This window comes from Lissotriton vulgaris, chromosome 3_1 (genome assembly GCF_964263255.1).
Source record: "Lissotriton vulgaris chromosome 3_1, aLisVul1.2, whole genome shotgun sequence".
In the NCBI taxonomy this organism is placed as follows: domain Eukaryota; kingdom Metazoa; phylum Chordata; class Amphibia; order Caudata; family Salamandridae; genus Lissotriton; species Lissotriton vulgaris.
In genome coordinates, this window is record NC_141689.1 from 855,574,893 (window position 1) to 855,589,435 (window position 14,543).

The 14,543-nt window shown below is 45.1% G+C and overlaps 1 protein-coding gene across 1 annotated transcript in view; it reads left to right on the forward strand.

Moving 5' to 3' along the window:
* LOC147727119 (protein FAM240B-like) overlaps window positions 1–7,415 on the forward strand; it is a 179,463-nt gene extending 172,048 nt beyond the window's left edge. Inside the window, exon 3 of the mRNA XM_086963057.1 lies at window positions 7,289–7,415. Within this exon, the coding sequence (XP_086819183.1) occupies window positions 7,289–7,370 (82 nt within the window). The 3' untranslated portion in view covers window positions 7,371–7,415. The remainder of the gene's footprint in view (window positions 1–7,288) is intronic.
* The last annotated feature ends 7,128 nt before the right edge of the window (window positions 7,416–14,543 follow it).

A 14,543-nucleotide genomic window follows, 5' to 3' on the forward strand; every position in this document is an offset into this window, starting at 1 on the left:
GACAAATCATAAGATTATTTAAATCCATTAAACAGATTAGAGGGTGCTACTTTTCATCTTCTACTTTTATTACCAGAAAAATATGGGTTACAGTACAGCTTTTGAAAAAAAATGTATTGCCCATTTGTGAACTATCTTGAAATTTCATCCTCAACAATTTCTTTTCTTTTGGGTAAATAATACCGCGTAGTTTCCTCCTAAGTTGAATAATGAGTTGAATAATGCACTTTCTTAGTTCCTTGTGGTTTATAAATCCCAATAATCTAAAGTTATCTATAGCCATTCCGTATAAAAACACTTTAATCTACTAACGTGCTGAGGTATTGAAAAAAAGAATTGGATTCGCACTTACTTGAAATCCCTCCTTTGTTTGTCTGATTCCCTTCTTTTCTCAACCATCTTCAGTAATACTGACCACGTCATCTCAAACTTAACCCCCAGGAAACAGAGTTCCTGTTGATTTCTCCACATGGTTGTGACACACCAGTACAGTCCTGGCTTGATGCAATACACTTCTAGCTGGAAGGCATCCATTTTGTTGAATGTGCCAAACCTGTGTGCTTTTTCTTGGACAAAAACTAAATTCAGACTCTGAATGCCTACATAAATGCTTTAGCAGAAGTAGCTCAATACCAATTCAGACTTCTCTGCAGAATCAAGGGCCACATATACGACTCTCTTATTTAGTGACACGAAAATTTGCTATTTTTAGTGACTTGCAAACTGCGAGTTGTTAAATATCATGTATGTGCAAACATGGGGACCAAATTGTGACTCACTAATGAGTTGCATACAATTACCGAACTCGCAAATTGACATTCGGTAACTGATTAGCGATTGTGGTCTAAATTAGCTTTTTCACTTCCTGAAACAAGTGAAGGGTCTCAAATAAAAGAAAGTGGTGGACCTGGAGATGCCTGGACAGCAGCCACAGTGCAGTGGATAGTCAAGCAGCACACTCCTACAGTGCCTCCAGCCTCCAAACAAACCTCAGCCGTGGCCAGCCATCAGGCTGAGATGGAGAGATGCTGCAAGTTGAAGTTCTTGGAGAGGGAACTGGAAATCCTCAAAGAGGAATGCTGCAACCACCACGAGCAGCTTTTTGGTAGATGTTCCCAGGCATTCCCTGAGTCGGAGAAACGCAAAATATGGAGGGAATGCAGCAGCACACCAATGCCCTGAGAGTGGCTGACCGGTCAATTGAAGCGATAAAAGAGTACTGGGAAGACCTGCGGTTTTGGGCCAAGGAGCATGTCTGCGGGACTCCCAGGGAACTGGAGGTGGTCCATCAAATGTTCCCCACCCTCAACTGTGTGGCCAATGGTGGAAACAGCAATTGAGACAGAGGTGTAGTGCCTTGATTTGGCTCCCTCGACATGCCTACCCCTCCACAAACACCTGGTAGGTGCAATACTACTACGAGGCCAACATTCATGCCAAACACCTTCTGTCTACAGGCATGAAACACAGCCTTGCCCAGATATTCCTGGCTGGTCCATGTAGATGATCAAAATGTCTCAACCAGTGCTTAATTTGAGCCAGTGGTTTCCTGTGCTCAGCACCACCACTTTATTGTTAACACCGGCTCTTATAACAGCTACCGCATGTGACGCTTTTTGTCTAATTTTGTGAGAAGAACAACAGCTGTTTAATAATTAAGTACACATTAAAATCAGTAATACTTGCCACTGAAAGCTATACAATAGCTTGGCAGCAGGTATTAGTCATTTTTAATGTATACTAAAAGTGTGAATTTTGGGGTCAATTTGTTGTGCAGGATGCAATGGCCTTCTGACAAGTGCCCTGGCACTTATTGTTTTAATTAGGTACTGGGCACACCTGGTGCATTATGGGAAATGTAGTCATGTAAATAAATGGTGCAGTTACTGTTAGAAATAAGCTGAATATGCAGTACTGCCAATGAGATAGTGTTTCAAACGTTCATTTCATTCATCCCTTAATTTGCCACACAGATACACATGTGAAAGAACAAGAAAGGGCTGATGATGAGTGCGAAGACCAGGACTAGGCCCTTATGGAAGAAGGGCAGAATGAGGTGCCTGTGAGCCTGCCAACCACTTCACATGGCCAGGCCTGTGCTGCGTCAAACTCCCCACAGAAAGCTGCAATTGAGGTCCCAGGTTACCAATAGCCCGCCATTCCTCCACAAGTTCCTGTCACCTGGGTCTGTCAGCCACACCCAAAACAACAGGCATGTAAATGCCAGCATGCAAGGCAGGCCTCTCACTCCCAGGCAGGATCCAGCAACCAGGTGGTGAATAGCAACCTGGATGAGGCCATGCTGCAGGTTCAGCGCCTGCAGCAAAAACAGATAAAGTTAATAAACCATAAGTTGACACAGAGATTTACCACCCCCACCACCCAGCAGCTGTCTGACAACCAGATCGTCGGAAGCGCCGGAGGGACTCGGCGACAGTGGCTGTGATTATTGTCGGTCACGTGTTGGGACACGTGGACGCTTAACACGGTGCCCCCCTTTTGAGTGGTGCTGGTATGTGCTAACGTAGCACCCTCAAGGTCCATAACTTCATGAAAAGACTGAGAATTTTTTACCCCTCATTGCCCTGATGAAATCGCTAAAATTGCAGCGATGAAACATGTCGGCTTGAGATTGAAAAGAGTTATGGTACATATTTACCATTTTTAAGAAGTGGGGTTCTGCTGCATCAGAATAAAACGGTAAAGCAAGCACAACCCTACCACACTTTTACATATTATTTATGTGTTTGGGTAGGGGTCTGTACATCTGCTCTGTACACTTTAAATTTTGTGTCAGTGGTGAGACGTTTGTCACTATTTGTGTTTTTTCACATCACTATTCTCACGTCTGCACTATTATCTTCCTTTAGTGCACTTTTGTCTTTTCACATAGAGAGAGTGGCCAATGATGAGAAGTGGGTATACCGGCAATTACTAACCGGGAACCCCCTCGGGTGGCGCTACCGTGAGGTACTCTCTCTATCTTTCACACTTTTCTGGTGAATGAAGTAAGAGTGGTCCTGTGTGATTTTTAGTATTTACACACATCCTAACCATTGGATCTATGTCATTGACAAATCCCTGGGGACACTAATAAGGAGGGGTCCCTACTCCTGGTGGTTTTTTATGTGGATGTGTATACATATAGGTGAGGCTCCAATTGTTTAAATACTGTACGAGTGGGGGGCTGCCTTACCTATTCCCTTCCCCCTATACCCCCAAGTGATTGTTCTGACAACCAGACCCACCTGGATGTTTAATTTGATGCCTTTACAGGGGCAATTGGTCAACTCTGCACAGAGCTGGAAGAGGACGAAATCCAGCAAAGGTGCCGGTATTGTATCAGAGGAACCAGGTTGGAGGCAAAGACCAGGGCACTGACGAGGCTAGCTCAGGCAACCACTCAGCTTTTCAGATACACCCTGGCCCTACAGTTATGACGTGTCACAAGGCCTACTACAGATCACTGCAGCCGTGGAGGCAATTCCAACAGCCAGCATTGCTAGTGGGGCTACAGGTGATACACTGGACAGTGTGGTGTCAAGCCTTAGTAGTGTGTCTGCCACAGACACACCTGTGCTGCGTAGAAGCAGCAGCGACCAACCTGCACCTTCAACTGGCAGCACCCCGCCATACCAGATGTACATCAAAGAAATAAGTACACACTGGCAGTGTGCCATTAGTGTGTTTGCGGTGGAGTAACCGTACAACATGTGCACCTATTTAAGTGATGTTTATTATGATGGACAGGTTGTCCATCAATGTTTTTGTGAACCCTCACATTAGAGGGTTGCATATTTTGATACATCATATAGTTGTTTTGTCATTTATGGAGAGCATTGTCTAAATGGAGATTTCTTCCCATGCAAAGTAATGTCTGCTAATGTGGCCCATCCCTCCTCCCTTCTGGTACACTACATTCCTCGATTGTCTGTTGGGCAGGTGGGCCAGGTTCATCATCCTCCGAGTCTGATCCAGACACCTCTATGGCTTAGCCTCTCGCGCAGGCAATGTTGTGGAGTATGGCACAGGTTGCCACAATCTTATACACAAGAGTGCATACTGCAAGGCTTCACCAATCTTGTGAAGGCACCAAAAGAGCAATTTGAGGAGGCCAAGTGTGTGCTCAATCACGGACCTGGTGCGCCCATGTGCCATGTTGCAGCGACTTTCATGTGGGTTGTTGGGAGACAAGTAGGTTTGAGGATACATGGCAGTAGGCCATACGCACTGTCACTTGGTGAGACACATATAAGGATGAAACAATATACAGAGAGCAATGATTTTGCTCATACATTTTATTTTCAACAAATCATTCCAGTACTTCGAAGGTATCCTTCATCGAAATCCCCTCTTTCTAGTCACTAGTATATGCCACTGTGCCTGAACATGTAGGAGTCATGTGTGCTTCCTGGATATTTAGCCACAATGTCTGTGATGACATTGTTTGCATTGCAGATAACTAGGGTGAAAAGGTGGACATATGGGCACATGGGTCCAGTCTATGCACCCGATGACCTGTGGGAATCTGGCTATCCGGTAGAATTGCATTTTTGTATTTTGCATTTCCACATCATCCCTGGGCAGGTAGAAGTATTGGTATATGTAGAGGATCATTGCATCTAGAAAAGTGTGAAAGAAACATGAAAGTGCACTCTCTGACACCCCGCCGGCCACTGCTATGACATTTTGGGAACTACTACTAGGCAATAGGTGGAGGGAGCACAACACCTAGACATAGGTGGAGATTGCATTGCTGCGCTCATACTGCTTTCAAGGTGCAGCTTTGAGGTATCTATCTGCTCCAAAATCACTTTGCAACTTAGCCGTTTTTGCTCTTATATCTCTTCCTCTCTATTTTTAAAACTGGTCAGTCTGATTCTGAATATCCTCTCCTGTCTCCGCCTCCTCTGGTGAGCAGCCAGTATCTGCATCCTCCTTGCTATTACGTACAGGGCAGCCCTTGTGGAAGTCCCATATGAATTCTTGGGCTATTTTTATTGTTGGTCCCTGCATTCAGAGCCCTGTTGGGTACACAACAAGGAGCGGTGAATGAAAACCCTAATTTAACATGTAGTCACTTGGAAGCTGTTAGACCTGTCACCCTTAGGGTGGTCTTCCTCCAAACCTTTTGCCTGCTATCCTCCAATTTTGCTAAATTGTTTTTTGTTGGCCTAAGGACTCTATGCACTGTACCACTGTTAACCAGTTCTACAGTGCTTGTGTTCACTACTTAAACATGGTTTAATTGCCATATACCTATTTGGCATATTTAATTTACGTGTAAGTCCCTTGTCGGGCGGTATACCACATACAAGGTCCTTTACATTAAATGACACCAGTGGGCCTGCAGGACCTAGTGTAGTGAGTCTGGAGCCAGGGCAAGCAGGGAGAACCTCTGTGCACTTCAAAGGCCTGTCTTTGAAGTCTCCCCCACTTCAAAGGCACCACTAGGTACAATGGCCTACCGAACCTTGAGCCTCCCCCATGCAAAGTACATGGAGGGGGCCACCTCAAGACTCATTCAGGAACTGTCGGGCCAGGGCCCCCCGCATTGTGGGGGCTGTGGAGGCCTTTGTTTCGCCACTGACTAGGCATAAGAACTGGACCTCAGATCCCACCACTTCAGTGCACTTCTGGACTTGTGGATACTCTGCCAGGAAGGAGTACTGCAGTGCTGCTGAAGGACTGTCACTCTGCTGGACTGCTGCTCTGGATGAACTGCTGCATTGATGTGATGCCCTGTTTCCTGCTGCCCTCCTTGCTGGGGTGAGAAGAACTGGATCTATATCACTTGAACCCAGAACTCAGAGTGACTCCAAGAGCTAGTTGCCTCGCCTCCAGATCTGAGGTCTCAGGGACATAAAAGACTTTCAATCGCATTGCTTCTGCACTTGGACTCTGCCCTCTGTGAGCTGCTCTGTCAAGTGGTGCCATCCGAGTCCTGGACCCTTCTAAGTGGGCCTGAGGTGTTGCTTCAGAAGAACTAACACATTGTTGTCGCCAAGGAGGTTGGAACCGGTGCATCACCACCACTGCGTGGGTCAGCATCCACGATTCGCTGTTGGTGAGCAGGTAAGAAACATCGCATCACTGCTGCTGCATGGATTAGAGTTGCTGCATCGCCATCGGAACCACCACTGCGCGACAATTCTTTGCAGCACAAGGTCCTCGCTTTTCCATCAACAGAAGCCGAGGCGCTGGTGATAAGAACTCTGCATCGCAGCCTCTGCGCTCATCAGAGCTGACGCATCGCCTCTGCTGCACAGATCGGAGCAGAGGCATCGCCTCACCTGCACCCTTGCAGTAGACATGATCCTCAACATCGACATATCCCTGACTAAGGTACTTTTGCGCAGTGGGCAAAGCCTGGTCCCCGTAGTCAACCCGCGCTCCATCATGGACGCCTGAACTTTTGACTTTGTCCTAGTCCCGCGCAATCACATACCCCTTGTTGGCACTTTATGCTATGCTTTTTGGCACTATTTTCAAATAAAACTTTACAAATCAATATCTTCGAGTTTACTTATTGGATTTTTGTTGTTTTTACGTCAAATAATGTAATAAAATATAATCTATTTTTCTACATTGTTTTGGGATTTTTCTTGCGTTGTGTGTTTACTTTATTACTGTCTGTGTGCTGCATAAATACTTTACACATTGCCTCTAAGTTAAGCCTGACTGCTTGTGTGCTGGGCTACCCATGGTTAAGCACAGGTTAATATGGTGACCTTATGTGACTTTTGCTTAACCAGGGTTCATACCCCAGGCAACCAACTCAATTTCTCACAGAAGCTATGATTCAAACATGTAAATATAAACATTACATATGGTGGGGCGGGTGTTAGCTAAGGTAAGTTTGACAGTGAAAGATACAGTGACCATGAAATACTCTCAGTATGTTCACCCCGCTTTGTATTAATTTAAGGGTCTGATTCACAAAGGCAAACTTACTCTTTTTGTGTAGTTTACATTTTTTTTGCTATTCACAAACTTCGATTTAATAGTAAATTTACGATTGCCGAGTCTCCACAGTTGTGGCATAGAATTATGCACATAAAAGAGAGGCCTGTACTATCTTTTTGTGTGTTGAGTTCTCCGCCCGACTGCGGAATCTGTGCAGCAGTAAATTAACGAATAAATTGGGGTTTGTAAATAGCAATAAAATAGTAAACTTACACAAAAGTGTAAGATTTACTGTGTAAATCAGGCCCGCATTGTTTAAGTGATTAAGAGAAAGTATGCAAAAAGATGGCGTCTGACTCCTTGTATGTTTTTCATATTTCAGGCTGCGGAATGAATGGCTGGAGAGGCTGGAAAGACGGGAGATGATGAGGAAGATGCATGAAGCCCAGCTGAAACAGTGCTGAAGAGAATATGCGTCACGTACCTTCAGAAAGAAAGAAATTAGCATTGGAACATAACACTGTTCACTGACTTTCTCTTTGTCAATCAAATGGAGCCGGTGGAACATAGTTTGTAAGGCGACCCACCTGGACAAGAACCGTCCTATGGTGGTGTATGTGAGCTGTCATTTGTGGCAGGTGCAGAGCTAACCAGGAGAACGCCTACACATTTTCAAAGACCTAAGACTGTGCGCAAATCAATATTCATGCACCTGAGACTATTGTGCCTACCATGCATGCTTACATAAATAGTTATTAGGTATTCAAAACAATAAAGACATAAATAGCCATGCAATAAGACAAAATCAAATTGCAGCATATTGCATCATCAAGAGAGTATATTGTATATTGCCTTTTTCCTTCGTTTAATTTTTGTTCTCTATATGACACAGAAGGTTATCGTTTTCAGAATCTGATGTAAAGAAAGTAAAACTGAGATGATCTCTCCTGCTTTGTGTGCCTCAATTGCCACCATAAGCACTGCGATGCATCTAGCTACAATAAATGTGTTTATGGACTGTAACTGCAGCCTCTGCACTTTACAACGCTATTCATGCTGCACTTTACGATACCACTATTGGCGGGTAAGAATGGATCCTCTGAAGGTCTCCATAAAGATGGTGTGATGAAAGAAGGGTCCATCGAGGCTCATCACAATGAACTGCCCTGGCACGTGCACAGAGACTCTGGCTTGCTGTTTTCCTCCAGTGTCTCCAATGTAATGAAATGTAATGCTGAGATCAGATGTTTTGCTCTCAGCCTCCATCACAGCTTGTGTTATAAAGAGGGACCCACTATCATCCTTTCGGACCCGATAGGTATAATGAAGCCCATTTAAAATTAATTTAGAAGAGGAAATGAAGTGTGAACTACTGACATAAGCATCACATCAAATTTGTGGATCAGGCTTAGTCCAAGGGTCGTGAGGCATCCATCCTCTGGGACAGATGGGTCAGGGAAAGGCATGCATCAGTGCCATCCTGGGCTTGGGCAGGAGTGGGCCCACTCAAAGACTCTTTTGTATCAGACTATTGTGGTGACCCTGTGGTCAGCATAGTGAGGAGCACTGCATTCCCTAACTGAGGGCATCATCTCGTCCGACCGGCACTGTAGCGGAAGAGGGACCGACCGCCAAGGAGTTGGCAGTCCCCCTGCTCTTATTACAATGTGACTGCCTTCATGGTGGTCGCACAGTGTATATTTTCTATTGTGGCTTGTACCTCTGGCTGCAGCACAAGCTACAATAGAAAAAGTACACTTTAAAAACATCCCTGCACCGTGTGGCAGGCGCCATGCAGGCCTGATAGGGAAGGGCCAGGTGGAAAGGGGGCCCGCTAGGGGCGCCCCAAAGTCACTTTCCACCTGTCTTTTCATGGCGGCCGAACCACCATGAAAGGGTAGACGGAAAGGGACATTGTACTCCCTATGGTGGTGCCTAGGAAGGGACCGCCCCCCATTTTATGCATTACTGACCCACTGACGGTCCAATGGGCTCAAACGTCAGACTGTGCCTCTGCCCGCTGCCTCCGACCGCACACATTGTAATGCGCCGGTCGTACCGCAGCAGCAGATGGCGGTCGGACCACATCAGATAATCCACCGGATGCGTTCCGACCACCATCAGAATGACCCCCTTTGTTCTTCGTCATCTGGGAGGGAACAAAAGCAGAAAAAAAATACCAACTTCTTACGTTGGTTTTGAAACTTAAAGCCATTTCTAGGTCTGCAAAAATGCAATTTTGTGGAACTATCTGCACTGTGTGCAAGGTCCCACCACACCTTCATCTGCTCTTTTAGTGTGCATTTGGTTTGCCTTGCTGCCTTCCTTGTGCTATAACTGAAGTTGCAGTCTCAGGGTCACCCGTTCAACGAAAGGGAACTTGAATTAAGTGCCTGTGCTTGCTCATCCAAACATATTGAAAGGAACTTTCAAAGCCCCCTTCGATGCATCTGCTGAAAATGCCACAAAAACGTGAAGGCCACTCATACAAACTCAAGAAAAGAACGAACTAAAGAAGACGTCGATCCTCCACAGTGTTTGGAAGGAATGTCCTCGATGGAATGCTATTGTGCAGTACAATGGTTACAGAGTATGAATACGAATTCGGCCACCATTTTTCAAGGAATGAACTGCGCAGAATATTTTATTCGTCAGAGTCTAACTGAGCCAAAAGACAATGCTTTGGACCAAAAAAGGCAGTAGAGTTCGACACAATATTGTCAAACGTTTTCCAGTTGCAGAAAAGTGACTGAGCAAAAAAAAACACTGGGTGCATGGAGATGACAGATGAGCAAATCTATAAAATGTCAGAGAAAGGTTCTTGCTAGATTTCCACATCCGAACAGGAGTACAGTTCGGTGCTCAGCTTCACACTCAGGAGATCTGCAAGAGGATGCTGGTGATGGAGTAAGGTGTGGGTTAAGCCATTGAAGGCGGTGACCCAAATGTAGACAGAAGTGTAAGCATGACAGGAAATAGAAGCAACATCCAGAAGGACAGAGGGGTGTGCAAAACGGTGAAGATGTTCCTTGTAAGTTACTGAACACAGGTTGCAAAGTCATCTAAGAAGGGTGTGGAGAAAAACCCCAAAGTAGGTTTTGCCAGGTAAATACCCTATAAAATCCTGCTATGTTCGTCCGACTTTTCTCCCAAATAAGCTATTTCACAGAAAATTCATTGATACATTTTTTTTCAGAAATGTTCACGTATGAGCAAAGTTTTAGGAAGATGACAAACTTTTCAAACTTCATAAAGTGAAAAGATTAGTTGCGCATAACGTGGGTGAAATGTATATTCCAACCACTGCTAGAACAATGAGACATAGAAATATTGACCCAAGTGCTGGATTGACTTCAGCAAAGCTGTGTGTTGAAGGAACACGTTTTCAATGTTAAAGATGTATTGTGAATTATGCCTAGCAGGGTCGGAATGGGACAGACAGTAGACCCAGGCACCAAAATAAAAGTGGCCCCCGTTAGTGAATTAGACAGCTAAGAAGTGTCACATTTGGTAGTTTTGAGCTTGTAAAGACCCGCCCTATGAGTGTTTTGCAAGGTGTCGAACACTGCATGAATTGAGCTTGCTGCAGGCAATGTTTTTTTTTTGGTATTGGGGACATCAACAGCAAAAACCGACCCAGCACCACCAAACAGGTCTGGAATGGAGTGATTGACAGGTACCAGGATGAAGTCTGAGACAACACATTTAAATCACTCAAAGCATATGGACAAAGACTGCAATATTCTTAGGAGACCTCAATTAGCCACAACTTTCTGGTGCCACCTCCAATGGTTCAAACAAATTCAGAGCTTAGACTTCTTTTTCACAAGATATTTTGGAGTGGAAAAACTATATGTTGCGAACACCAGTCTTACAACACGTTGGGAGAAAATACAACCTTGACAGAGTGTGTGGTTAACTGACTATTGGGTTAGGTAAAAGCCAGTACCCTGACAGACAACAGAGAGCAGCAATTGGTCCAGAAATAGTAGGAGCAGAAACATAATGACATACTTATGGAAACTGAAGGATCATGAGACATAGAGAGAGGCTTTTGAATTAATTTAGTGTACTTGAACCAAGACATTGTCCAGGTACTGGTTCAAAATGGAGACCTTTTGATACAATTACTCTGTAAAATGTAAGGTGTGTAATAAAAAAAGTTAAATTAGCTTGGATATGCGACGTTGGGGAATAAAATAAAGATCTACGAAAACCCGTGAGTTTCTGGAGCTGTTTAAGAGTGTTGCTTGACTACCGGAGTACTGCTGAAGTGTGCAGGTCTTTACTACTTTCTTCTCTGAATAATGACAAGAGATACAGCTTTTCACAATATCATCCAATGGCTCTCAGTTCAGGACTTATTTTGGGGGGTGTTCAGGACTTTTGCACAGGGAAGGAAGACATGTAAGAGTGGGTAACGTTTGATTTTTCGAGAAAGGGATGGGCGTGCACAGTACATCACTTTAGAAATGTCAACATGGCAACCTATTTAATGGTATTATGATTATCATAGTGGTTAATCGACATCAATCTGCTACTCAGTATCACCAGTCATACCATTATGATTCCCATACAATTCTTGTATATGATCCTTTACCAGCATATTCAAGGTAAGTATGGCTTATAGCAACAATTCACATCAATGTTGGGATGCAATCTGGGATGAAGTAATAATAAATCCATTTCAACTCTTGTTTTTTACTGTATCTGTTGGTAAAGATTCGCTCAAGTAGATTTTGGAATCTATCGTACTGAAATGTATAGTAAACATGGATTCGATTATATATTGGTTGGACTCACTGTAAAACTGAAGATGGAGTCTTTTTAGTGGTATATATAGCTTAGCAGAAACTGAGAACACCCTGGGGATCGAATGTAACATACTTTCAACTATGAATAACGTAGGCATGCAGGAGTATGTTAAGATCACAACGAGTTGCCATATTCTGCACACCTGAGCCCAAGGCAAGGTCTTGTGCTCATTGTTATTGACCTAATATGCACTAAGAGAGATAAAATGAAAGTGGACCCTTAAGAGGTCTATAGCTATATATATATGTGTGTGTGTATATATATATTTTATTTGTATTTTTTTCCAACAAAAGCCCAAAGCTTTGAAAACACATTCACAGCAGTTGTAAAACAAGCAGCTTTAATACCATTGAGAACCTGCATATTCATTTGAGGTGAGCATTCTTTGCAGTTGCGTTTCAAGGCCATATCATCTTCTTCATGGGCAGCTCAAGTTCTCACACAGATGGCTCCAATCAGTGTCTTTAAATACATTCAAAGTCCCCCAGTGGGTCAGCTCAGTGCATAGGTTGACTACAATGCATAGTCATTGAGTCCCGATTGGAGAAAGTTGTTACCCTAAGTGAGTTCTGTGCGTCCTTTCATTAGAAAGCAGTATTTTTCACCCTCCAGTGGGCCCCCAAATGTCATGCAGGTTGATATACTTGCAATTGCTGCGCTGACAGCGGCTTCGGCATAGTTCCTGACTGCCGCGCAGCCTTTCCATTATGTTGCGAAAATGGTGCAGTCTTCCACAGCAGGGCAGCCGTGTGATTATTTTTCCAACAAAAGCCCAAAGCTTTGAAGACGCAGTCACAGCAGTTGTAAAGTAAGTAGCTTTAATAAGATTGAGAACCAGCGTCTTCATTTGAGGTGAGCATTCTTTGCCAACGCGTTTCAAGGCCGTAGCCTCTTCTTCATGGGCAGCTCAAGTTCTCACACTGATCGTTCCAATCATTGTCTTTAAATACAAGTAAAGACACCCAGTGGGTTACGCTCAGTGCATAGTGCCCACACAGCCAGCGCTCGCTCCGCACTGCACATTATACACTTATATACCAAGGAAACTCATGAGACATATTTGTGGGAAAGCAGTGCTGCAGGTTTATTTCGTACAACAGGTAGCTGATAAGGTGGGTCATCTTATAGGCGATCCAATGCGGCACCCCCTCGCTGACCCGCATGCCTAAGGAGCCACCTTGCACGGCGAGACGATGCTCTGACGGTGCAGTAAATTACCATTTCGTTATACTCCCGCCCCCCCTGTCAGGGCGGAGCGATGAGGCACACCCCCGGTTGGTTCAGGCCCCCCGACCGCCCGAAGGACTAAAGGGCGCCAACGCTGTTTCCTGGAACCCCCTCGGCTCCAGGTTCTTGGCTCAGGCACCCTTACTGTGCCAGGCAGAGGTATCTAGACTGTATCCTTCTGCCGCAGAGGTACCCCTACTGTCCATCTGCTTCCAGATCGCCCTGTGACTCCGCCTGCAACACAAAACATGACCATTAAAAATTCACAACTTTCGCCCGCCACTCTGCAGCTGGGTCAAGGTTCAAGGTGGGATCAGCGCAGAGCCTTGGGAACCAGGCGCGGGAAAGAGAGGCCGAGCACATTTGCTGCGCCTGCTTTATACTACCGGGAACACCCTCATCCCCATGTGGGCCATCCCTATTGGCTGTTAGCGAGGAGGGCGGCTCAGAGGGGTTGCGCGCTACGGGCTCTGCTCGCCCGTCGTGTGGGACTAGGGCTCTGTCCCGCCCATGCTCCCCTGCGTGTCGCGTGGTCAGCGGCATACGTTTAGTACAATGCATGTTGGGACATAGAGTCCCGATTGGAGAAAGTTATTACCCTAAGTGAGTTCTGTGCATCCTTACATTAAAAAGCTGTATTTTTCAGCCTCCTGTGGGTTCCCAAATGTTATACAGGTTGATTTACTCGCAACTGCTGCACTGACTGTGGCTTCAGCATAGTTCCTGGCTGCTGTGCAGCATCTCCATTATGCTGCAAATGGTGTAGCCTTCCATGGCAGGGCAGCAGTGTGATTTTATTCCCAACAAAAGCCTAAAGCTTTGAAGATGCACTCACATCAGTTGTGAAGCAAGCAGCTTTAATAAATGTGGAAACCATAATTTTCATTTGAGGTAAGAAAGAGCCCTGCTGCAGAAGAGCGGATTGTCAGCACAGGAGAAAAGAGGTGTTGTACGAACAACGTGACCGGTTGGTTTGGGCACTAAACATGAAGGATTGCAACAGTGTCCACAATCAACCACGATGGGATTTAAAAAACTATTGAAGGGTATGGCGATATCTACTGAGAAATTATTTTGAGTAGAACTTTATCAACCAAGATGAGGCTCATATGTGGGCTATAATATTCAGCAACAAATTGCACAGACTTTACCGGGACTGCAACTTCCAGCATTAAATGCGCAGTCTTATGTTAAGCAGCCTATAGGGGCCGCGCAATAAAGGAAATGGCGAGAAACAGAGTGGTAATGTGCATGGTTCTTCTCTGCACTACGAACTTTTGAGAAAGAATGAACTTTGAAACGTGTCATGCCGAAGTTGTGTGGAGCAGTGAAAGGTATAAGTGAAGAAACGTTTCCATACCTGTGAGGCGGGCTGTGCCTGGGCCCGTTGTCAGCACACAAGTGCGTTCTGCAAAGGGAATCCAGGCCAGAGCATGATTTATAGGCGGTGTCCTCCCTGCTGGCAGTGCACCACCCCTTAAGGACTGGGGGCCACAGGGGACATCATTCAGCATCCTTTACATGTGGAGTGTCTGGCAAAGAATGAGTGAACGGTTATATGGACTGAGGCTCATATGCGGGCTATACATATTCAG